This window comes from Symphalangus syndactylus, chromosome 18 (genome assembly GCF_028878055.3).
Source record: "Symphalangus syndactylus isolate Jambi chromosome 18, NHGRI_mSymSyn1-v2.1_pri, whole genome shotgun sequence".
Classification (NCBI taxonomy): Eukaryota; Metazoa; Chordata; class Mammalia; order Primates; family Hylobatidae; genus Symphalangus; species Symphalangus syndactylus.
The window spans coordinates 75,630,282-75,656,865 of record NC_072440.2 but is presented as its reverse complement, the minus strand read 5'-3'; the positions used below and the strand labels follow the sequence as shown (position 1 = coordinate 75,656,865).

Sequence of the window (26,584 nt, the reverse complement as noted above, 5' to 3'; positions counted from 1 at the left end):
TGAGAGTTTAATGCAGACCCTTAACAGGGCTTGAACTTTGTACTCTCACTCATTATGGGACCTTATTAAAGTAAATGAGCAAGCCAAATTGGTTGATTCCACAGGTTCCGCACCTGATACCCTAACCGACATCCTGCTGATACTAATAGGATTAAACACTGAAAACAAACCAGGTGGAAAGGATCCATTAAGTTTCCACCTGGCACTGTCAGGGGTCTTGCTCGATGAATGGTGCTCCAGAAGAAAGCTCGATTCACTCAAGTTCTCTGATTCAATTAAAAGTTGTCAAGATGTCTCTTTCTCTCTCTCTCTCTCTCTTTTTTTTTTTGGCAGCACTGACAAAGAAGTACAAAATCTACAATTTTTTTTTTAGCTCAAATCTTGTGGCAGTGACAGCTTTACTGTCAATGGGAGGGAAAAAACCCTTATTTTAATTACAGTATTATAAATTCAAAACCCTAAATAACTTATAGAAAGTTTTCACTTAAAATGATGAAAGCTATAAAAGGAACTAATCTATTAATGCAGTCTATTATTAGTTATTTTAATTTTAATATTTTTCAGATTATGCTGATATAGAGGGGAAAAACGAAAAGCTTTTCCCTGAGAAGTAATAAACTAAAAAAATCCAGAAAAGACAGATATGAAGGACAGGAATACAAGTGGGGAAACCCCCCTGCCCCTCTAAATCCTGCTCAGTACGATCTCTAGAAATCATGCTGACATTCATTATTTTAACATTTGTTGAGCACATGAAACATGACAGTGGTAATAAAGGTATGAAATTTGAAGACTAAGGATGCTACAGATGAAAAACTTCTCCAATACTTTTTCTTTCATTTTTTTCTTGAGACAAAGTCTCGCTGTGTCCCCCAGGTTGGAGTGCAGTGATGCGATCATAGCTCACTGCAGTCAAAACTCCTGGGCTCAACCGATCCTCCCGATTCAGCCTCCTGAGTACCTGGGACTACAGGCCCGTGCAGCTAATATTTAATTTTTTTATTTTTATTTATTTATTTATTTATTTATTTATTTATTTATTTTGTAGAGAAAAGGTCTCACTATATTGCCCAGGCTGGTCTCAAACTCCTGGGCTCAAGCCATCCTCCTGCTTCAGCTTCTCAGAGTGGTGGGATTATAGTTGTGAGCTACCATGCCTGGCCCCCTCCAATAGTTGATTCAGGGAAAGGAGAGGAGGTAAGAGAGACACCCAGAGTCAAGGAGACAGCTAAAACATCCAATCCAGGCTTCAAACATGAGTTTAAGTTTTCTGTTCAAATTCAGCTTCAGCATAATGTACAAAAAGCATATGTGACATTTTTGCTACTTGTCTGATTTCATTAATATCAATGAGATTCAGAAAACCCCCCACAGTCAGATCGGGCCACATGCAAAAGGGGATTAATTAAAACAGTGAATTCACAGCCTGGGTATGAATCAAGTTCCACCACTTGACTACTACTTTCCTTTGATTTGATTGTTAGTTCTGCTAACCGAGACAACTGTCACGATGTGAGACAAAGGAGAATGATTATAATTATGTCTGGGTCAGTGTCTCTCGACACATAACCTTGGTTAAAAGACTCGCTTTCTTCTGTCAGTGTGTATGTGAGACAGGGTCTCACTCTGTTGCCCAGGATGGAGTACAGTGGTACGATCTTGGCTTACTGTAGCCTTGACCTCCTTGGGCTGAGGCAGTCCCCCTACTTCAGTCTCCTAAGTAGCCGGGACTACCGGCATGTGCCACCACACCTGGCCAATTTTTGTATTTTTAGTGGAGACGTGGTTTTGCCATGTTGGCCATGCTGGTCTCGAACTCCTGACCTCAAGTGATCCGCCCGTCTTGGCCCCCCAAAGTGCTGGGATTACAGGCGTGAGCCACCGAGCCTGGCCTCACCAGCTTTCTTGTAGGACAGACTGAATGGCTCTGGGACTTTGGGCAACTCACATAACCCTTTGGGCCTCCGTTTTCTTAACTGTAAAATGGATAATGATGACTGTCTCAAGGATTTAAATGAAAGAATTTCAGTTACACATTAAGCATTGTCCTGGCCCCAGTAATAAGCACTCAATAAGAAGTGACTATGATTACTGTCACTGTGACTGCTGCCTTGCTGGACCGCCCCCAGCAGCAGGGAACGGCCTTTTCCATGTGCTGACTGACAAGATGCCTTCTGGCCTCTTGCTGTGGCCCTGTGTGGCATGTGTGCACGAAGGGCTGAGTGAGGCACTTCTGTGGGGTGGAGAAGACATGGGATTCCTGCCTTTCGGCTGTGCTTCTTAAGTGCAGCACGGCCCTGCACACTTAGCCTCCCCGAGCCCAGGCATCTGCTTCATCAAATAAGGATGATGATTCCCACCTCAGGGCTACGGTGAAAATTAAATGAAATAAGGAGAGAAATGGCTCCTACTACAGCATCTAGCATGTAGTAGGCTCTCAACAGGTGCTAATTTCCTGTTTCCTTTGCTTCTTATATAATTCTGCTTAGGAGAGAAATCCAGGTTGCCTCGGGGTTTTGCTGGAAACAGTGAAAACTCTGCTACTGAAAATAACATATAGGAGGGGCCTCTGTGCACATTTAAATGCACATTTTAAATATTGAGGCTGCTCTAAACACATCAGCAAAACCTCTACACCACGGAGGAGAGAGAGATTACCAAAATAGACTAGCCATCTTTAACAAGGAGACCCCCCAGGCCTTATGCTACCCGAGCCAGAGCTTTTTAGGATTCCTCAAATTAAATTAAATTGATCCTAAAAATATCTGCTCTGGTGGAAGACTACATGGGCTTTGCCACCAAGTGAAGCCTTGCTATAACTTCTCCCCCAAAATAGGAGTTTCTAGAGCATTTAAACAGTCCACGGCCCCAGAACTTCGGCAAGATCCAATACAAACCTGCTGGAGAAAGCTCTTTCTTCATTCTTTTTAATTTCTTGGCCTTTTTCCTTCCCTCTGAGAGGGGCTCTGCACAGGAATCGGTCTGCTCAAGCTCAGTGTCGGAAATCTCCCCTGACACTCCGTCCTCCAGGCCAGCTTCCTCTTGACTAGGACTCAAATTTCTCTTTCCTACTGTGCTGGGAGCTGTAAAACTGAAATGCAAAAAGTGGAACAACATAAAAGGTGCTGAGAGTTATAGGAAGACTAGTCTATAAAAATATTTTAATACTCTTAATTCTATTAACACTCAGCCAGCCATCAACATGGGCAGCTGCTGCCTGTGTGTAAAAATTAAAGACTTTATTATGAACTGAACTCTGAAAGTTTACCTATAACAAGCTTATTTAGAAAAAAGTCCTAAATCATGCTTGTAAATAGATATATACAAATTTAAGCTGATCTGAGTGCTCAAGAACAAATCTGCAAAGTTCCTAGTCTCTATTTTGATAAAACTACTGTAACAGAATAGTAGAATAGTAGAGATACTATAATAATAGTTTTGATTATATTAAATCAGAAGATGGCATTATTCCCTTCATTACTGCCTAATGGATAAACAGCAGAACTGAAGAATTCTTCAATCAGTCTGCTATCCCACTGCTTAAAACTTGGATATAGTTACAGAGCATACCCCACCTTCATGTAATCCTCTTCCTTTCCAAAAAGATGACTTCTTAAATGTATAATTAAATCTGGTTTCATTTTGAAAGCTTTATAGGATTTGACATATTGAATTAAATCAGATTATGTGTCCTGATTTTTCCTTAAGAAAATTTTCCCTGAAATATAACTAGATAAAAACAGTGTCCACATGGCCAGTGAGTCCTTTCTCCTCTAAATGGGTCTTAGAGATTTTTTTTATTATGGCCCCCAAGTTATGAAAAGCCTCAAATAAATTCAAGGCATTCTATTTAGGAGAGGCCATTCAAGCACATGGTGAGGGTGGGGAGTGAGAGAGATAAAATGATCCTACCAGCTTTTCCTAGGAGATGGGTGCTTTTAAATTTTATCTATCTATCTATCTATCTATCTATCTATCTATCTATCTATCTATCTACCTACCTACCTATCTACCTATCTATCTAATTATTTTTGAGACACGGTCTTGCTCTGTCACCTAGGCTGGAGTGCAGTGGTGCGATCTTGGCTCACTGTAGCCTCCGCCTCCTGGGTTCAAGTGATTCTCCTGCTTCAGCCTCCCAAGTAGCTGGGATTACAGGCATCTGCCACCATGCCTGGCTAATTTTTTTTTTTTTTTTTCCTGAGACAGAGTCTCACTCTGTCCCCCAGGCTGGAGTGCAGTGGCACAATCTCAGCTCACTGCAACCTCCGCCTCCTGGGTTCAAGCAATTCTCCTGCCTCAGCCTCCTGAGTAGCTAGGATTACAGGTATGCGCCACGAAGTCTGGCTAATTTTTGTATTTTTAGTAGAGACGAGGTTTCACCGTGTTGGCCAGGCTGGTCTCGAACTCCTGACCTCGTGATCCACCCACCTTGGCCTCCCAAAGTGCTGGGATTACAGGCTTGAGTCACTACGCCCAGCCTCTGCTAATTTTTGTATTTTTAGTAGAGGTGAGGTTTCACCATGTTGGCCAAGCTGGTCTGGAACAACGGACCTCAAGTGATCTGCCCTCCTCGGCCTCCCAAAGTGCTGGGATTACAGGCGTGAGCCACCATGCCCAGCCAGGAAATGAATAGTTTAAAATGTTCCATATAAAAAACTCTGGCTACCTAAATATTCAAGTTCCTCCACGTTACTCCTGCACTCAACATCTTCCCTGAATCTGCCAACTGCACTTGATAGTACACTCAGGGGACAGAGGAGAAGAACACACTGACTTCCTGGTGGTTCTCTAAGGCATGGGGAGCAGAAGAGGCTGGAGCACTCTTCCTCCTATGACTGGCTGGCTAGCCTTTCATTTGTCCTCTTTTTCATGTCTATTATAGACAGCTTTCTGAAACATCTAATTGAGGGACTATAAGGGAGGATATTAATGGTAATGTTTTGGTGGGGCAGGGGGGTGGCTTTTAAAATTGTATGCTAAAGTTTCCTGTTTAAAAACTGATAATACCTTTAAGAAGATTTTTTAAAGACTAGAAAAAGTTCGGCTGATTTCAGAAAATTCAGAAAGTATGAGAAGATAATAAGGGTTCTTCCATCACGAAAGGGGAAGAGGCCTAGAAATTCCTTTGCACTGTAAATTCAGGAACCTGGTAGCCTCTGAGACATACATGAATGTTTAATGAAAACTCAGCTAGAACCACAGGCATTAAAAATACTCTGTGAAATACAAAGTCTAGAAATAGCCCCAACAGTATATAGAAATCTACTGTATGATAACAGTGGTATCTCTAAATACTGGGGCATATATGGACTTTAAAATAATGGTGTTGGGACAAGCAGAAAAGGATAAAATTAGAGCCATTCCACACACCAGATAAAAGAATAAATGCCTAATGGATTAGATATCTAAATGCAAAAAAGGCAACTTTACAGGTACTAAAAGAAAACACAGGTGAATGCCTCCAAAATCTAGGTGTAGAAAAAGTTTTCTTGCCATGTCTCACAATCCAGACATAATAAAGGATTTACGAATGTGACCTCATAGATGTAAACATCTTTTGCAGGGCAATAAATAACGTGAGCCAAGACAAATGACAAACCAGGAGGAAATACCTGCAACATGTATCACAGATAAAGGGTTAATGTCTCTAACAAATTATAACTCAAACTTGAAGAGAAAAAGAAAGACCAAAAGTCCTACAGAAAACTGAAAAGCTATGAATAAACAGCTCATTACACACACTCCTTAAACACATGAAAAGATGTTCAACTCCATTCATAATGCAAAATAAAACAACACTGAAATATCACTTCTCACCCACTAGGTTTTTAGACTGGCAAAAACCTTCAAAAGCTTGATAATATACTCCATTAGTAGAATGGGGGAAATGGGTCCTTTCTCACATTACTGGTATGAATGCAAAATTGCATGAATTATTCTTATGGAGGGAATGTGGTAGTATCTAACAAAACTGCATACACTTCCAGGAATTTAGAAGATATACCCCCTACAATGCAAAAATATGTATGTACAAGTTATTCATTACAGCATTATTTGGAATTGCAAAATACTGCAAAGTACCTAAATGTCTAAGCATAAAAAACTGGTTGAATACACAACAGTACATACAATTAATGAACTACTAAGCAGTTACCAAAAAGAATGAAGATCTCAAAGAACTGAAAATGATTATGGAAAGATTTCCAGTAAAATATGTGCAAAAAGCAAAGTGCAAACGAACAACTTATGAACCTGGTATGCCCAATCTTGAGTAGGGTGTGGGAGAGAATTGCAAACAAATCCTGAACCCTTTAGTAGGTTTGCTTCTGTAGTAGAATGAGTGAAGCAATTCTGAAAACACTTAGCTGCATGATAGCAATGGGTAAATCAGTAAATGTGCTGATGTTTCTGGCAGACAGACATAAAAATATTAGAATAAGGGAAGATAAGGAAGAACCCTCTGAGGATAGACTGAAATTGGAGATATGGGTTTGGGCTTGTGATTTCTAAAATAAGTATGAGTATATGTGTTCATATTTATGTATACACACACACACACACACACACACACACACACATATATGTATATTTATGCAGGGACAGATAATTGTATCTATCCAGGCACAAAATTCACAGCTCTGTCTACAGGAAGGTCATAGAAGCAGAGACACCACAGTAGCAATGAGCATATCTACTGTCCAGATCTTAGTTTCTAATACCCTACTAAAAGGAACCAGGGCTCCTGAAATAAGTGGCTGATTCCAGGCTCAAGGGAGATAAATTATAAAATGAGTCTAAAATATTTTGCAATACCAAGAAGTAAAAAACTTTTAGGCATGTCACAGGGAAATAGGAACTAGCTTGAAAGGACTCCCACTGGGAAAATCTGGGACAATGTGTGCCCTCTAATTTACTAGGGGGCAGTAATAAATTCTGAATCATTGAAAAAAAAATAGCAATCCATGAGTCTACATCAATACGTAAGACAAGGAAAGGGAAGGGAAAGAAAAACCCTGACTCTCCACTATAAACCTAAATTTAAACTGCTTGGCACAGCATCCAGGATCCTCTATCATCTGGGTCCCAATCTGCTTTCCTGGCCTATCTTTCACTAGGCAGCCAAGCTGCAGACTATATAGGTTTACCTAATGAAGTCCATCGTCCGTACTCTCCCACATGCCCGTCATCCCACCAGAAGTTTATCAGCCCAAATACATCCCACACTGCCCATTTCAATGTTACCGTTCATGCTAAGACCCTACTGCCCATCTCCTCCTGCTCAACATCACTCTCCTCCGGGAATGTTCCCAATCCTTGTTTACTATTCTTTCCTTTCCATGCTTCCCATAACACTCTGCTTGTCTGTCTCAAGAGGACTTTAAGTCGTTCATCTTATTTTTTATAATAAACTGCAACTAGGAGCAGTGCATCAACAGGAGAATGGATAAACTGGACTATATTCATACAGTGAAATATAATTCAGCAATTAAAAAATGAATTACTGTTACCTCCAACAACACAGATGAATCTCAAACATTCTAAGTGAATGAAGCCTTCACAGGAAAGGGTGGGTATTTTATAAACCCATTTACATGAAATTCCAGAAAAGGGTAAACTAATCTTCAGAGAAAAAATTTCAGAAGAATGGTGGGTATGGGAGGGTAGGTAGGGATTGACTGGTGGAACATGAGGGAACTTTCCGGGGTAATGTTAATTCCCTGTGTCTTTATAGGAATATGGTTTTGTCAAAACTCCTCTCTTGGCCAGGTGTGGTGGTTCACAATTGTAATCCCAACACTTAGGGAGGCCAAGGAGGGAGGACTGCTTGAGCCCAGGAGTTCAAGAACAGCCTGGGCAATGTGGCGAAACCCCGTCTCTAAAAAAAAAAAAACAAAAAAAACAAAAAATTAGCCAGGCACAGTGGTGGCATGCCTGTAGTCCCGGCTATTTGGGAGGCTGAGGTAGGAGGATTGCTTGAATCTGGGAGTTTGAGGTTTCAGTGAGCCATGACCATCCCACTGCACTCCAGCCTGGGTGACAGAGTGAGACCCTGTCTCAAACAAAAACAACAATAACAACCACTTCATATCTCAACATCATGTGGCTAGTCTATGGACATGGAAATTGATTAATTTTAGCATTAACTGCAAGCAATGATTTTGAAGGCACTTACTAGAATACATTGGTTGTATCCTAACCACAGATTATGGTATTTTTGGCCAACAAGACCCGTGCATCTGTAATGCTCCTCTCCATAAACAACTGACTGCTATGCAACTGGGACTCTGCCAGATGTCCTGCAGGGTTCTTGTTTCTATGTAACGTTTAAGTTTACAAAGCATTTTCCTCAACAGTTTCTCAATTAATTTACAACTTTATTTATTTATTTAGAGATGGAATCTTGCTCCGTTGCCCAGGCTGGAGTGTAGTGGTGTGATCTTGATACACTGTAACCTCCATCTCCCCGGTTCACGTGATTCTCGTGCCTCAGCCTCCCAGCTAATTTTTGTATTTTTAGTAGAAACAGGGTTTCACCATGTTGGCCAGGCTGGTCTTGAAATCCTGACCTCAGGAGATCCGCCTGCCTCGGCCTCCCAAAGTGCTGGGATTACAGGCGTGAGCCACTGCACCCGCCCTACAGCATATTTCTTAACTGCTAATCTGTAGTTTCTGCTCTCAAATAAGTCTTTTGCTTCCTAGGAGAGGCTAACGGTTATTGGGCATCCTGCCTGAGAAAGCGCTCAGATATATGTGGAATTAGTTTATTTCATATAATGTTTCTGTATTTATATGTATGTAAGACCTGCTATTCTCTAATAAAAATAAAAGCTGTGATTATATCCCATATAACTACGGCAGTTTTAAATGAAAGAATTTTAATTATACATTAAAAACCAGATATATGTAACACTGCCTTTACAAATGTGATTCTTTATATATTTGGAAGGTACTGCTGTGCACGCATGTGTATGTGCATGTGTGTGTGTAGCACTCTCAATACCTGCACGTTGATGAGGCATTCTTTCATTAACTGATTTTAAATGTCAAAAGGTAAAATGAGAGGCAAAACAATCTCCCATTTGTATGACCTCATTTTGCATACAGATTTATAATGTACAAAGTTAGCTAGTTTATAATGCATAAGAAGTGGACATTTAAATCCACTGTAAGAAGTGGTGATTAATTAAAAAATAAAATGTCACAGACACAACTTGGTATGTTAAAATTGAACATTAAACTCTGATTAGTGTTTTGTTAAAAGCTAAGTTACTGTCAACTATCCATCAAATTCCACAACGGTAAACATCTCCAGTAACTTTTTCGTTTTAGTAGAAAGACCTGTTTGCTTATAGAAAGGCCATATTTTTAAACCCCTACAAACACCTTTTTCCATAAAGCAATAACAAAAATCTAGCTGCCACATGAACATATTCCCCATTTTAAATTAGGGTATTATTTACATGCAATGGAATTCACTTATTTTAAATGTACAGTTTGGTTAACTTTGGGAATTGCTTATAACCATGTAACTATTACTACAATTGAGATACAGAACAATGCCCTTTCCCTAAAAAGATTCCTCGTGTCACTCTGCACTCAATCCACGTTGTCGCAGCAACCATTAATCTGCTTACGGTCCTATTTATGTAGTTTTGCCTTTTCCAGAAGTTCATGTGAATGAAATCACACAATATTTAGTCTTTTGTTTGACTCTTTTCACTTAGCATAATACTTTGAGAGTCAGTCACATGGCTGTTAGTACTTTATTTCATAGTATGGCTGGATCACAATTTATGCATTTACCAGTTGATGGACATTTGGGCTGCTTCCAACCTTTTGTCATTATAAATAATGCTGGTATGAACATCTGGGTAAAAGCTAGCTTTTATTATTAAAAACATAAGTTTTTATTTTTCAAATACAAATACCTAGAAGGATTTCTGGGTGATACATAAAAATACATTTGCAATTTATATTTAACTTTACAGGAAATTGCCAAACTATTTATTGGCCATTTGTATATCTTTTTTGAAGAATCTGTTGAAATGTTTTGACCTCATCCCCCTTTTCAAAAAACTGGGTTGTTCTCTGAATTGCCGAGTATATATTGTAAGAGTACATATGATCATGATACAACTATTTTGTATGTCGATACAACTACTTTATTAGATATGCAGTTTGAAAATTTTTGGCCCGGCATGATGGCTCATGCCTGTAATCCTAGCACTTTGGGAGGCCAAGGTGGCTGGATCGCTTGAGCTCAGGAGTTCAAGACCAGCCTGGGCAACATGTTGAATTCCCACCTCTATTTAAAAGAAAAAAATGAAAAGAAATTTTTTTCCACAGTGTGTGCCTTCTCTTCACAGTTTCTTAATAGTACCTTTTGAAGAAAAGAATATTTAATTTTGACTAAGTCCAATTTATCAACATTTTTCTTTTATGGCTCATACTTTTGTTGTCATATCTAAGAAATCTTTCCCTAATGCAAGATACTACGATTTCCTTTCATTTTTTTCTTTTACCAGCGGTTATCATTTTAGTTCTTCCATTTAGTTCTATGAGTCACTTCAAGTTCATTTTAAATGTGGTGTAACATAAGAACAGAAATGTGGTTTTTGGCATAGTTACCCAGTTGTTTCAGTACTGAATGTTGACAAAACCTTCCTTCGCCTACTGACTGGATTACCAGCACCTGTGTCAGGAATTTTTGTTTTTTTCCAAATTCTCAACAGTCATTAGCTTCAAGATTCAGAAATGAGAAATTCAGAATTCCCAAATCATAAAATATTCTGCATTTTTCATCGCACTGTGTTATATGTTGTTGAATAATGAGCTATAAATAGCAAATCACTTTTATGTGATATACTGAAAGCTTCAAGGGTCAGTTCTATAAAGTAAGATATAATAATATATGCACAGGTTATTATTATGAATGAATACACTGTGAGAAAAGCACGTATTTCAATAACACAAAAAAAAACCTCTACTTGATATAGACATTTGTTAACAGAAAACATTAAAAACACAGTAGCACCAAATGAATGCCAAATAAATATCATTTAAAAATTGAAAGATGCCACAAATATTTAAAAGTTATTCTTAAATGATACTTTAAAACACATAAGCATTAATTAATATTTGTTTTGTGAAAAATATTACAAATGTAGAAAAGCTTCTTTCATGTTATGCTGAACACTGGTCAAGTGGTCAAACTCTCAGAGTGTGTCCAAAGCAAATTGCAGTTGGGATTTAGACTATATATGGCTTCATATAAGCCCATTTCCTTTCCTAGTGTTGAAAATATTTTGTCTGCTTGCCTTGATTTTGCTCTTAAAATTGATACTGCTTTTCCTAATTCAAATTTTATATCAGCTGATTTCATATTAAGAGTATTCCACAATCATATTCACACATCTTCTCTTTACATTTCCCCTGTAAAAGTATTTACAAAGAACTGTAGCCTACATTAAATATTCAAACACTGGAAAACACCAGTGAACATTATTGGATTCTATGAAGACGATGTAACATTTGGCTATCCTAGCAAGGTTAACAGCACTACACAGGAATCACGCTTCAAAGCTACCAACTTAAGGACTGCTGCCAAAACTTACGTCTTCCAACAAGACTTGGAGGATTTTGTAAAGTGTACTCATGCGCATAACTCAATAGATTTTTATTGAGAAGAATGACTCACTATTAACAGCAGGCAGGGCCATAAACATACACTTGCAATATGGTGATAGTGACAAGCAAGAATGACTTGATTGGACTGTGACCCCTTCTCTCCTACATGTTGCTGTCCTGGTTCTGAAATGATGACCTTTATCTCTGACTCCATGTGTCGCTGACTGTGCTCTTGCCTTTGACCTGATGCTGGGTAATTCCTTTAAACTAGTAATGAATGCCCATGTTGGCTGTTAAATTTTTAATTCTTACAGAATTTTTCCTTTTCCTGATTTCTTGACTCATTTTTCTCACAATTTGGAATAAGAGACAAATGTCTCTAAATGCCAAGAAGGAATTCCTGCATGGAAAAACAGTGGGAAATCAACTGATCACACATGGGTGGTTGTATTCTTGTACTCTCTATTCTGTTTCACTATCTGTCTTTCCTTACCCAGTCCCACACTGTATTACTACAGTTTTACAGTAAGTATTTTCTTTTTTTTTTTTTTTTTAAACCAATGGGGTCTGGCTCTCTCACCTGGGCTGGAGTGCGGTGGTGCAATCATAGCTCACAGCAGCCTCAACCTCCCAGGCTCAAGTGATCCTCCCACCTCTACCTCCTGAGTAGCTGGGACTACAGGCATGCACTACCACACCTGACAAATTTTTCATTTTTTTGTAAGGATGGGGGTGTCTTGCTGTGTTGCCTTAGGCTGGTTTTGAACTTCTGGGCTCAACTGATTCTCCCTCCTCGGTCTCCCAAAGTGCCAGTATTACAGGCGTGAACCATCATGCCTGGCCTACAGTAAGTCCTTTAGTTGGCTGGAACATTCATGCTGCTGTATAAAATAATAGTCCCCTTTCATTTTAAAGAGCTGCTGTTTACAACATTCTCTTTTTTGGTAACTGTATATGACCCTTTGAAGCTGGACACATGTAAACTCCCATTTTGCAGACAAGAAACCTCATCTTCAGGGTAAATGACCTCCCCCAGGTACTGGAGCTGGGCAGGTGGGTCTGAGATTGCACTCCAAGTTCAATGTTCTTGGCACTGCTTTATAAACTCCCATCTTCCTAGGGCCACCTCTCCTCACTGTGCCAGTCTCAAATGAAAACAGACCCCCCCCACCATCCCCGCGGAGGAGCCCAAATAGCCACTTACCTTGTCACATTCATTCCTCTGCCTTGTTTTATTTTCCTCCTCCTACTCGCCTTGCCTTGCTTCTTATTTATGTCCTTACTTATCTATTCTCTCTCTCTGCCACTAGAATGTACGTTCCATGAGAGCAGGCTCTTACACTGCTTGTGCTCTCCGTACCTGGCACAGGGCCTGGCATAGAGTAAGTCCTTGGCCAAGATTTGCTGAATGGATGAAATAAATGAAATAAGTGAAAGCTACCTCCCCAAAAGCAATAATGCAAGTGACAAACAACAAATTGCTTATTTCATCCTGAATTAGAAATAATATTAAGATAGTTTACATTCCAGTGTATGGGCAGCTTCTCCTGCTAGGCTGAATGAAAGCACATTCCCTGCTAGATATAGCTAAGGGATTGAGGGAATGTCCCACTGTGCAAACTACCTCACACAGCAAAATGAACTGGAGAGATCCGGTAAGTGGGAGCTAGAAATGCCTTTTTATTGTGTTCACTAACTCTCATGGTGAATTCAAATTCCACAAGCATGACTGTTTCCATGTTTGGGGCTCAATTTAGGTAGGAGAGGGGAGGATGTTGGACAACCTATGCTCAGTTCAGAAGCCAAACCCTCGGAGATCACTGATAAACCAGGATTCTTATTTCTAATAAAGAATTTGAGTCTTGGGGCCAGGCACAGTGGCTCACACCTGTAATCCCTGCACTTTGGGAGGCCGAGGTGGGCAGATCACTTGAGGTGGAGTTCGAGACCAGCCTGGCCAACATGGTGAAACCTTGTCTCTAACTAACCATATGAAAAATCGCCGGGCATCGTGGTGCATGCCTGTAATCCCAGCTACTCGGAAGGCTGAGGCAGGAGAATTGCTCGAACCTGGGAGGCGGAGGTTGCAGTGAGCCAAGATCGCACCATTGTACTCCAGCCTGGGGGACAGAGTGAGACTCTGTCACAAAAAAAAAAAAAAAAAAAAAGAGTCTGAAAACAAAGTTAACATTAAATAAGGTCTGAATGGTAGCTGTCTGGTAATAAGGACATCTCTTGTGGAAGTGTGTGTGTGTGTGTGTGTGTGTGTGTGTGTGTGAAAGAGAGAGAGAGAGAGAAAACATGAATGCATTGTGTATCTGCTCCATCCTAGACATAAAGCTTACTTGTGAATACGAGGCTTAAGAAAAACATTGGTTCAACATTACGAAGAATCAATAGCATTCAATAAGAAATACTTTTCACAAGAACCTGTTTTGAATATTTCAAACAATCCCCTATTGTCAACTCACTTTAATTTAACATAGAAAAGATTGATGCAAACATGAAAGATATTACATTAATAATAATTTCTAAATGTAAAATATATAATCAATATACAATTAGTTGGACCTGAATTTAGAACATCTGAAATTTTCAGAGGCTAGGATGAAATTTACTTTTGTACTAAAATTTACCTTTTGACTTCAAAGGACTTACTAATCAAATTGGTAACATAATCAAGGCTATAAGAAAAACAAAACATCATCCCTGCATACCAAAAGGCCAACTATTTCAGAAAATAAACTACTTTTTAAAAATTTCCAGGAAGTTAAACATGACCGATTGAACACACTATTTATCTGCAGAGAGAAGATAACACCTATGGAGGAAAACAGAACAGGAGAGGCAGCATCAGAGAATGGGGTATCAGCTCACCTTGCAGGCACTCTCTTTGTAGAGGAAACGCAGGGAGAAGAGTGGCAAAGAGGTCTGCATAGAGGCAGAAACAGAAATCTGAGTGTTCTACAAAAGGCAGATTCACCCAAGAGCCATGAAAAATCTCAGCACAACCAGGCCCTAGATTCCTAAAACGAGCAGGTGATAAGGACTGGAGCCATGTCAGGAGGGAGCAAGGCTGTAATAGGATCCCCTACCCCAGGGAAGCCAGGGGACTGGTATCACCACAGGCCAGTAGGAGCTAGATAGGAGGTTTAGACTCTGGAGAAAGCGATCTCTGCAGGCTCAGCGGCACCAGGTACAATGGTGAAGAGTAAGAGTGAGGCAATATGAGCTGACGAAATGGGGTAGCCATCTTCCACATACCGAGGAGTGAGGGCTCCAGCTCCCTTCTGCCAATCTGTACCCAGAGCACAGGAGTTAGGCTTGTATCCCCCAAGCTGAAAATCAGAGAATTAATCTCTAAAAAAACTGAATCCTTACAGCTAATTCATATTTAATGTTGAAAGACTGAAAGCTTTCCTCCTAAGATCAGGAATAAGACAAAGATGTCAGCTCTCACAACTTCTATTCGACAATGTACTAGAGGCCCTAGCCAGAGCAATAAAGGCAAGAGAAAGAAAATATGTATGGGAAAATTGGTACTGGGGGGATAAATGCAAATGTCTTTATTTGTAGATATGATTTCTTAAAAAATACCCAATACTCTACAATAAATTATTAGAACTGATAAATGAATAAGTAAGGAAGGTTTAAGAATACAAGGTCAAAATAAAAAAGCTATTATATTTCTTTATATTAGCAATAAGTGACTGGAAGTGGAACTTTAAAAACATATGACTTACAATAGATCAAAAGGTAAAATACTAAGGGACAACTCCGGTATAGCACATGCAAAATTTGTATGCTGAAAACTATAATACATTGATGAGAGAAATCAAAGAAAGCCCAAGTGAAAAGATACACTACGTTCATGGGTTGGAAGACTCAATGTAGTTAAGATGTTAATTCTCCTCAAAATGGTTTACAGGTTCAACACAATTCCAATCAAAGAGCTAGCAGACTTTTTGTAGAAACTGACAAACTGACTAAAACTTTTGTGGAAAAGTGAATAGAATAAACCTTTATACAAAAAAGACAAGATTAAAGAGTACAATATTTGATTTCAAGGCCCACTACAAAGCTACAGTAATCAAGACAGTATGGTATTGGTGAAAGAACAGACATATAGATCAATGGAATAGAATAGTATCCAGAAATAGACCCACATGTATATGACCAAATGATTTTTGACTAAGGAGTTGTAATTCAGTAATTTACTTTTCATAAAATAGTGCTGGAATAATTGCATATCTATATGCAAAAAATAAACTCGTACCTATGCCTCATACCATATAAAATTAACTTGAAATAGATCATATACCTAACATAAAACTGAGAATAATTAAAAGCTGCTTAAAAAAATGAGAAAATCGGCCGGGCGCGGTGGCTCACACTTGTAATCCCAGCACTTTGGGAGGCTGAGGCGGGCGGATCATGAGGTCAGGAGATCGAGACCACGGTGAAACCCCGTCTCTACTGAAAATACAAAAAATTAGCCGGGCGTGGTGGCGGGCGCCTGTAGTCCCAGCTACTCGGAGAGGCTGAGGCAGGAGAATGGCGTGAACCCGGGAGGCGGAGCTTGCAGTGAGCCGAGATTGCGCCACTGCACTCCAGCCTGGGCGACAGAGCGAGACTCTGTCTCAAAAAAAAAAAAAAAAAAAAGAAAAAAAAAAAAAAGTGAGAAAATCTCTGTGACCTTATCTAGGCAGAGTTCTTATGTAGATATAAGAAGCGTAAGCCGGGCCAGGCGCGGTGGCTCACGCTTGCAATCCCAGCACTTTGGGAGGCCGAGGCAGGCGGATCATGAGGTCAGGAGATCGAGACCACGGTGAAACCCCGTCTCTATTAAAAATACAAAAAATTAGCCAGGCGTGGTGGCGGGCACCTGTAGTCCCAGCTACTCGGAGAGGCTGAGGCAGGAGAATGGCGTGAACCCGGGAGGCGGAGCTGGCAGTGAGCCGAGATCGTGCCACTGCACTCCAGCCTGGGTGACAGAGCGAGACTCCGTCTCAAAAAAAAAAAAAAAAAAAAAAAAGCGTAAGCCATAAAGGAACTGAATCAGCCTCAGAGAAAAGACATATTAATTATAAGGCCAATTTTTCACTTCATCATCCTACACAGAAAGACCATCAATAAGATTTGCCTCCACACCCAGAGCTTCTCATCAATTTTTAGTTCGTTCTTAAAAAATAATGGATGGCCAAGAACATCCAAATATTTAAAGAAAGCTTCCGACATGACAGGCAAAAACCAAAACAGACCAACATACAGACAGAAGTAAAGGAACTCTGAGGAAACCAGCACAGAGTAGGGAGCTGAAGGAAACTTTACAAACTACAGCCAGTCCTTGCTTTGCACATAGTACAGGATCATAAAATCATCTGGACAACTGAAAGGTGAGTATTCTACACTCGTACTCCTTTGTAAGTTTGAATCAGCTTCCAAAGGGTTATCCTTTGCACTCTAAGGTGTTCTACACTCACCTTGAGATCAGAGAAAAACGGATTTTTCTGTGACCTTTAGAAACTTTTGTCAAAACATTACTAAGTCTCTGACTCTGGGTTAAAAACAGAGAAAAAAACAAACATACAAAAAGTAAAGCCATAACGTTTAGTACACTGCAATTTAAAGCATCAGAAACCACTGATAATTAAAGTGTTTTATTTCTTTGTATAAAACTTATGTCTATATAATGATATAGATCAATGACTAAATAATAAATAAGAGACAAATCTCTTGTTCAGAAGAATTCCAGACACTCCTCCCCCAAGGAGGTGGAACATAACTCCCCACTACTTAGACTTGGGCTGTGTACAGTGACTTCCTTTCAAACAGCAGAGTGTGGAAAGAGAGAGAACAGTAACTTCATGTGGAGAGATCTGGCAAACACCACCTCAACCCAGGTGATGAAGGTTAACATCCCAAGTGAGAAATCACATTGACAGCATGTTCCCCTGATATGAAGTGATAAGGATGGCACTTCATCACGGGTCTTCCATCCAAAACCCATAACCTTAGTCTAACCACTAGAAAAATATCAGACAAACTCAAGTTGGAGGACATTCCACAGATTAGCTGACCAATTTCATCCTGAAACTGTCAAGGTAATCAAAAACAAAGAGAGTCAGAGAAACCATCGTGGTCTAAAGAAGCCTACGGAGATACGATGGCCAAATATAATGTGGTATCCTAGAGGAGATCCTGAAACTGAAACAGAAAAAGGACATTAGGTAAAAACCGAGGAAATGTGAATAAAGTATGCACTTTTGTTAAAAACAAAAAAACTTATTCAGAGTAGTTTAAACAGTGTATGCCTTCTTCTTGCCATATAACTTATGATATGCAGTGAGTGTTTCTTCCATGCCTGGGTGAACTGTTGTACTCCTTTGTAAGTTTGAATCAGCTTCCAATGGGTTATCCTTTGTGCTTTCAATGTAGTGAAATATCTCTGAGAGCTCCTTTAATGTGAAAGTTTGTGCTGGTGTTACTTCTTCTGGGATATCTTCATCCTTTTTGTCACAATCACTTTCCTCATTTATGCTGATAAGTTGCCTTCATTAAGTTCCTCTGGCTGCAGATTTACAGTAACTCAAATGGCAGCAGTGTCAACATTCCCATGGTCAGCTAATTCTTCTTTATAATTCTGCTTGTTTTGATTTGAATTTCACTTCCAACATTATCACTTATTGGTTCCTTGTGACACTTTCATCTTGGCTGATCACTTCTCTCTTTTGATCATCCATTTGAAAAGAATGTTGCCTGGGCTTATCACTGAGAAACAAGGAGACAACGTAATGACATGTTTTGCTGTCTGAGTGAATAGAATAATGAATGTGCAGACACACAGAGTCTGAAAGAAGTGACCTGATTGGTGACAGATTAGGATGTGCATCTGTTTTCTACACAGGGATGAGTGGACTGAAGAGCTAGTAGTGAAGTTTATACTTTATTCAATTACTCACAGTTAATACATCGTAGCCACTGAAATTGGAATCATATTATTGGGGGACTGGTGTTATTTAACTAACCTGGTGACTGAAATCCATGCATATCAGAACCATGCACAGAGAATTACTTGAAAAATTAATGTCCTTATAGACATAAAAGATAATTCTACATCTAAGAAAGAAGAGCCGTATACATTCTTTCAAAGGAATATTGTGAAGACAAGAATTCTTAGAAATTAAAATAGGAGTTGAAAGAAAAAAATCCAATGAAAGTATTGAAGGGGGAAAGTCAGAGAAATGTCCAAGAAATGAACAAAAAGATGAAAGACAATAGAATGGAACAAACAAAGACAAAAACATTAGAGGATAAATCCAGGAAACCTGACATTTAACCACGGTAGTTCCAGAAAGAAAGAAGAGAGAAATGAAAGAAAAAAACTGTCAAGGAAATAAAACAATATATTTCCCCCAAAATAAAAGACACAAGTCACAAGTCACAAGTCTTCAGCCTGTAAGAGCCCACAGGGAGTACCCAGCATAACACTACCAAGGCCGATTACTGTGGAATTTCAAAACGCTGGGAGAGAAAAAAGAATATTCTCAAAAATTCCAGAAAGGCCCAGATTGAGAGACAGAGAGAGAGAGAGAGAGAGAGAGAGGAAGAAGAAGAAAAGAAAAAAGAAAGAGGCTATATACAAAGGATCTTGAATAAAACTGACACTAGATTTCTGGATAGCATGGAGCAACTTCCATTCCAGCCAAGATGGAATAACAGAGACTGATTTACCCACCCAGCTAAAACAACCAAAAGAATCAGACAAAATACATGAAACAATGGTTCTGAAGGCACTGGACATTGGGCAAGGAAGCACAGTGATCCCCGAGAGACAGGAAACTAACAAGGTGAACCCAATGACTGCCCCAGTTTAGTGGTTAGAGAACCCTGGATAGCTGCCAGGAATTCCTTGATGATTCAGCAGAGGACTGATCAGCACATAATGGGTGAGCAAATCCCCAGGGCTGGGGAAAGAACCATCCAAAAGGATTCAAAGCAACAATATATGGTGCTCACACAAGGCTGAGAACAACGCCTGTTCCCACCAGCTAACTTGGGAAAACACATACATCACAGCACTGGGGAGACTAGTTTGGAAGGTCTTAGGCAATGAACTGCTCCAGACCCAGCAAACTACAAAAGTAAGACCTGAAAAAATCAAACTGATTCCAAATATCTCAACGACATACTTGAAACAAAGCTCAAGAACATTTATAGGAATACAAAAATATCTAGTATACCACAAGGTAAAATTTATAATATATGGCATCTCATTAAAGACTACCAGGTTTCCTTCCTGTAGGAGATAGCTTAAAAAAAAAAAAGTAAAATAACAAAGACTATCAGGTATGCAAAAAGGCAGAAAAACACGACCCACAATAACAGTAATCAATGAACTGAAAGTGATGTGGAACTGATACAGATGTTAGAATTAACAGAGTAGGACACTGAAGGGTATTTATAACTGCATTCCATACGTTCAAAATGATAAGCTACAAACCAAACAGAACTTCTAGAAATGAAAAGTACAATGTCTGAGATAAAGACCCAGCAATAGTAACTATCCAAAATAAAACACAGAGAAAAAGAATTTTAAAAATTAAAAAGAGCATCTGTGACCTAGAGGACAACTTCAAGCACCTCAATATACACGAATAATTGGAGTCCCTAAAAGACAAAATGACAGCAAGAAAAAGAAAAAAAATCTTTCAAAATAATGGTTGAAAAATGTCCAAAATTTTTTTTTTTTTGCGGGGGGCTGGGGGGACAAGGTCTCACTCTGTCACCCAGGCTGGAGTGCTGTGACACAATCACAGCTCACTGCAGCCTTGACCTTCCCAGGCTCAAGTGATCCTCCCACTTCAGCCACCCTAGTAGCTGGGACTACTGGCATGTGCCACCACGCCCAGCTAATTTTTCTGTGTGTGTATTTTTTTGAAGAGAGAGGGTTTTGCCATATTGCCGAGGCTGGTCGTGAACTCTTGGGTTCAAGAGATCCATCTGCCCCGGCCTCCCAAAGTGCTAGGATTACAGGTATGAGCCACTGCACCCAGCCCGACATGTCCAAACTTGATGAAAGCTATAAATCCAGAAATCCAAGAAGCTCAATAAATCCCAAGCCGATTAGAAACTTGAAGAAAACATTACCAGGGCACATCATAATCAAATTACTCAAAACTCATGATAAAGAAGAACTTGTAAAAAGTAGCCACAGAAAAAGCTGTATTACATACAGAGAAGAAAAATGGGGATGACAACAGATTTCTGTTGAGAAACAATGCAAGTGAGAAGAAAGTGGAGCAGTATCTTAAAAGAATGAAAGAAAAAAACTCTGTCCATTTAGAATTCTATACCAAGCAAAAATATCCTTCAAAAATGAAGGTGAGGCCAGGTGTGGTAGCTCACGCCTGTAATCCCAACATTTTGGGAGGCCGAAGCAGGCAGATTACCTGAGGTAAGGAGTTCAAGACCAGTCTGGCCAACATGGCAAAACCCCATCTCTACTAAAATATACAAAAATTAGCCGGGTGTGGTGGTGCACACCTGCAATCCCAGCTACTCAGAGGCTGAGGCAGGGGAATTGCTTGAACCCAGGAGGCAGAGGTTGCGGTGAGCTGAGGCTGCGCCACTGCACTCCAGCCTGGGCAGCAGAGGAAGATTCTGTCTGGAAAAATAAAAATAATAAAAAAAAAAGAAGGTGAAATAAGCACATTTTTATACATACAAAAGAACGTGGGAGGCTGAGGCAGGATCACTTGAGCTCAGGAATTGGGGGCCAGTCTGGGCAACATAGTGATACCTCATCTCTAAAGAAATGAAACAAACAAAAAAGCTGAAAGAGTTCATCACCAGCAGGTCTTTGCCATAAGACATGGTTGACTCCTTCAGGCAAAAGGAAAATGATAACAGATGGAAATATGTATAGAACTACACAAAAGAATGAGGAAATACTTACATGGATAAATAGATTCCTTCCTTCCTTCCTTCCTCCCTCCCTCCCTTCCCTCCTTCCCTTCCTTCCTTCCTTCTTTCCTTCCTTCCTTTCTTTCCTTCCTTCCTTCCTACCTTCCTACCTTCCTACCTACCTACCTACCTACCCACCCACCCACCAAAAAGAATGAGGAAATACTTACATGGATAAATAGATTCCTTCCTTCCCTCCCTCCCTCCCTCCCTCCCTCCCTCCCTCCCTCCCTCCCTCCCTCCTTCCTTCCTTCCTTCCTTCCTTCCTTCCTTCCTTCCTTCCTTCCTTTCTTCCAATGAGGTAGGATCTTGCTCTGTCACATAGGCTGCAGTGCAGTGGTGTGAACACAGCTCACTGCAGCTTCAACCTCCTGGGCTCAAGGGATCCTCCTGCCTCAGCTTCCCGAGTAGCTGGGACTACAGGCATGTGACACTAAGCTCGGGCGCCACCAAGCTCGGCTAATTTTTTGGCTTTTTGTAGAGATAGAGTCTTTCCACATTGCCCAGGCTGGTCTCGAACTCTGGGCTCAAGTGATCCTCCCACTGTGGCCTCCCAAAGTGCTGGGATTACAGGTGTGAGCCACTGTGCCCAGCGGTAGATTTCTTTTTACTTAATTCTTTTAGCAAATCACTGACTAAATAAGAAATATAACAATGTTGCATGCTGTTAATAACATATAAATGTAAATGACACTAATAGCACAAAGGTTGGGAGCTGGGAAATTTAAGTACATTACTGTAAGGTTCTTATGCTATATGTGAATTGGTTTAACTTGAAGGAAGACTATGATAGGTTAAAAGAAAATATTATATATCCTAATTCAATCCCAATCAAAATTTTACCCGATGCTTTTTTTATTTTATTTATTTATTTTTTTTGAGACGGAGTCTCGCTCTGTCGCCCAGGCTGGAGTGCAGTGGCGCAATCTCGGCTCACTGCAAGCTCCGCCTCCCAGGTTCACGCCATTCTCCTGCCTCAGCCTCTCCGAGTAGCTGGGACTACAGGCGCCCGCCACCACGCCCGGCTAATTTTTTGTATTTTTTAGTAGAGACGGGGTTTCACCGTGGTCTCGATCTCCTGACCTCGTGATCCGCCCGCCTTGGCCTCCCAAAGTGCTGGGATTACAAGCGTGAGCCACTGCGCCCAGCCTCCGATGCTTTTATGTAAATTTATAAGCTGATACTGAAGTTCATAGGGAAATACAAAGGATCTAGAATAGCCAAAACAATTATGAAAAAGAAGACCAAAGAGAACAAAGTTGGAGGAAGGCTGAGGGTGGGGAAAGGAAGGCAACCTGGAGTGGGTGAGAGCAAGAGCTGAATCCTTACCTATCCTATTTGTAAGTCAAAAGATAAACAGAAAAATCAAGAAGTACGGATGGAGCTAAAGGCCATTATCCTTAGCAAACTCACACAGAAACAGAAAATCAAATACTGCATGTTCTCACTTATAAGTAGGCACTTTGTTCCTCTAACATGGACACAAAGTGGGGAATGACAGGCACTAGGGCCTACTTAAGGGTGGAGGGTGGGAGGAGGATCAGAAAAAAGTAACTATTGGGTACCAGGCTTAGTACCTGGGTGACAAAATAATCTGTACAACAAACTTCTGTGACACAAATTTACCTATATAACAAATCTGCACATGTACTCCAGAACCTAAAAAGTTAAAAAAAAAAATGAAGAAGTAGCAGTAAGAACATTATTTGTGAAAATAAATATCAAAAGAAAGAATTGAAAGTGGTTGTCTCTGAGGAACAGGACGAGGGTAGCAGAGGACTGCTACTTTTTATTATAAACTTTTTTTGTACCATTTGGCTTTTAAAGACAATGTTCATATCTTTCATTGAAAATACTTTTTTTTTTTTTTTAAATGTCAAGGGCTTCACAAAGATTCACTCAATATGTGAAAAATCACTATTGCAATGGTAAATCATGACTTGTCTTTAAAGGGTATACAGAACTCAGCTCTGTTACGAATTGGCTTTATGACCTTGAATATGACAGCTTCTCTGAGCCTCCAGTCCTCTTTTGTAAGTTTGTAACGTGACAGAGGATGGACCAGATCACCTCCAAGTTCCTTCTGGCTCCACAAGTCCATGTTTATCAGGTAACATTTTTGCTTACACAGTTACAGATACCACCCACCCATTCCTTAAAATAATACATTACATTTCTTCAAAAATGTCCTCCCATCTATCTTCACCTCCATCCGAGTTACACAATCATTAACATTTGCAGACAGAAATGACACAAAAGAAAACATTCAAAGCCAGTTACCTAAACAACAAAGTTTATATCTTAACCCTGTGTGTTTCTGAAGATGTTCTATCTCTTTGGAAACTGTCATTTTTGGTTCCTTCTGGCTTTCCTATAAACCCACTAACTCTAATTTGAAAAAGAAAAGAAAACCCCCTAATGGCATCTGGGCAGGGTCAAATTTGGAAGTAAACTACTCCTTCACAAATAATGACCAAAAAAAGAGGTAGGTGCCTGGAAGGATCCACCTACTCTCTCCTCTCCGCTTGTGCACCCCCCTTTTTCTGATGCCCCCTGCAGGCAAATGACCAGAAATAAGAGAAAGCCATCAACCATGTGGAGAAGTCTATTCTAAATTCTCACAGTTTCATTATGTCATTCACTTAGCAATCCTAAATGGACATTCACGTCAGATTTTTAGACAAATTCCAAATGAAGCCATCATTAACACTAACAATTTAATGTGATGAAGGAACAGGGTATGATGGCATTACCAGAAGGAGAAGAAATGGGGGGCCCACCTGATAGGCTGCTCATCACATGGAGAAGGTCATTTCAGCCCCCCTCAGAACAAAGAATCACCTACCAAAAGCTGTAACATCAAGAAACCACATGCTTCTTGCCTCCAGATTTAGTTTGTGAAGACTCTTCCGGGGTTAATTTGCAGTTACAGCAAACTAGAAACTAATCTGCCAAGAATTCAGTCATTAATTTACGAAGATGAACCAATGTACCACATGGTCATTCACAAGAATTCCCCAATTCTCTTTATCAAATAGATGACACCTAATGTAATACTCAGAAAATAGTGGTGTGAATACTGATTTCTGTGGCATTGCATGATATTGATTACCTTTTAAATTATTTTCCCTAAAGAAATGGCATGAAAAGTCTTCAGACCTAATATTCCAAGGCATGTACATACTCCTACCTTTAAGTGGCTCTTTCAGTCTGAACAACAAGTAAGGCAATACAAATAAGGTAGATTATGGCGCAATTATCAAAAGAATGTCATTACTCTCTGCCTTACTGTAAGCAAAACAATCGAAAGCATTCCTAACATAACTTTATACTGTTAAAAGAAAGAAAACAGTCTGCATGGCCTTCTGAGCAAGTGAGTAGGAAGACACGTTCCAAGCGTGGTACAGGATCTCCTGCTCATTCATTTATTTAAAGGTTTTTCCAACTGGCCACAAGGCATTACTTGTTAGGTGCGGGAACACTAAGAAGAATACCTGACAATCCCTGAACTTTATCTTTTCACTTCTTACAACAGTCCCAAAGGCAAAGAATTCCCAAGGACTCTGGGTGGCACAGAAGGCATCGCACAAGGCATTTCTAGTGGCAGGGAAGGATCATATATGGGTATCTTAGGAGGGAGCAGGCATTTTAGAAAGAGCATGAATGGGATTTGGGAAGAGAGAGATGAGGGCTTGAATTTGATTGGTTTTGCGACTCTAAGCAAGTTCCTCAATTAAAAAATGGGTTACTGTGAAGATTAAGAAACAAAACAAAATAGAAAAGTGCGCGTTATGGTGCCTGGCACATGAGAGACTCTGTAAATGCCAGTGCCTTCTCTGTCACTTCCCTTTCCTATGGTGGGAAAGGTGGACGGTCGGTCCATGTTTTTAGAGAAGACACTGATGTGGGTCTTCAGAGAGAAGACCAATGGAAAACATCAGAAAAGGAGGAGGGAAAGAGGAAGGAAGAGCAGTAAGGAGGCACAAGGAGCAAGAATAGCTTGCACAGGATGGTCCCCAACGTTGGGCAGCAAAGAGGAAAGTGTTCCAGCAGCCTTGCTGATGGGCAGGTAAGCCATCAGCCACATGGGCATTAGCTAATTAGTCTGTTTGGAACCTGTGGATCACTGAGAACCACCTCAACTGCCCTACTCTATTGGAAATGTACACAGGTTTCTAGTTTTACAGTTCTACTCCTCCCCAACATTTTATTATGAAAACTTCAAATATATAGAAAAGTTTAAAGAACTGTACAGGACAGGCACAGTGATGTGTGCCTACAATCCTAGCTACTTGGGAGGCTGAGGCAGGAGGATCGCTTGAGCCCAGGAATAGGAGACCAGTTGGGGCAACATAGCAAGACCCCATCACAAAATAAATAGATAAATAAATAAATAATAAAAACAAAGATAAAACATTTGAAACAGTAAAACAAACAAAAAAACACAAAGAAACAAAAAAAACACACATAAAAAAACAACAACCTGAAAAAACGGGTCTGGCACAGTGGCTCACGCCTGTAATCCCAGCACTTTGGGAGTTCGAGGTGGGTGGGTCATCTGAGGTTAGGAATTCAAGACCAGCCAGGCCAACATGGTGAAACACGGTCTCTACCAAAAATACAAAATTAGCCAGGTGTGGTGGCACATGCCTATAATCCTAGCTACCTGGGAGGCTGAGGCAGGAGGATCACTTGAACCCGGGAGGTGGAGGTTGCCATGAGCCAATATTGCACCAGGAGGCGGAGGTTGCAGCAAGCCAAGATTGCACCACTGCACTCCAGCCTGGGCAACAAAAGCAAAACCCCATCAAAACAAACAAAACTATAGTAAACACCCATATACCCATCACAGATTTGAGTCCTTTTGCATTTGGGAAAAAGAGGCACAAAAGGGAGATTCTAGAATATTCTCATTTTGCAAACCTTTGGCTTCTGCACTATCAGCAAGCTGAATGAAATGAAAAATCTTTGCTTCAGAGATTCCTAA

General features: G+C 40.1%; 1 protein-coding gene across 6 annotated transcripts in view; it reads right to left on the bottom strand.

The window, feature by feature from the left end:
* Positions 1-26,584, bottom strand: part of PARN (poly(A)-specific ribonuclease) — a 200,656-nt gene that overhangs the window by 8,238 nt on the left and 165,834 nt on the right. For all 6 annotated transcript variants that reach the window (XM_055252462.2, XM_055252463.2, XM_055252466.2 and 3 more), the window contains one exon: positions 2,898-3,091. In XM_055252462.2, coding sequence (XP_055108437.1) covers positions 2,898-3,091 — 194 coding nt within the window. The remainder of the gene's footprint in view (positions 1-2,897; positions 3,092-26,584) is intronic.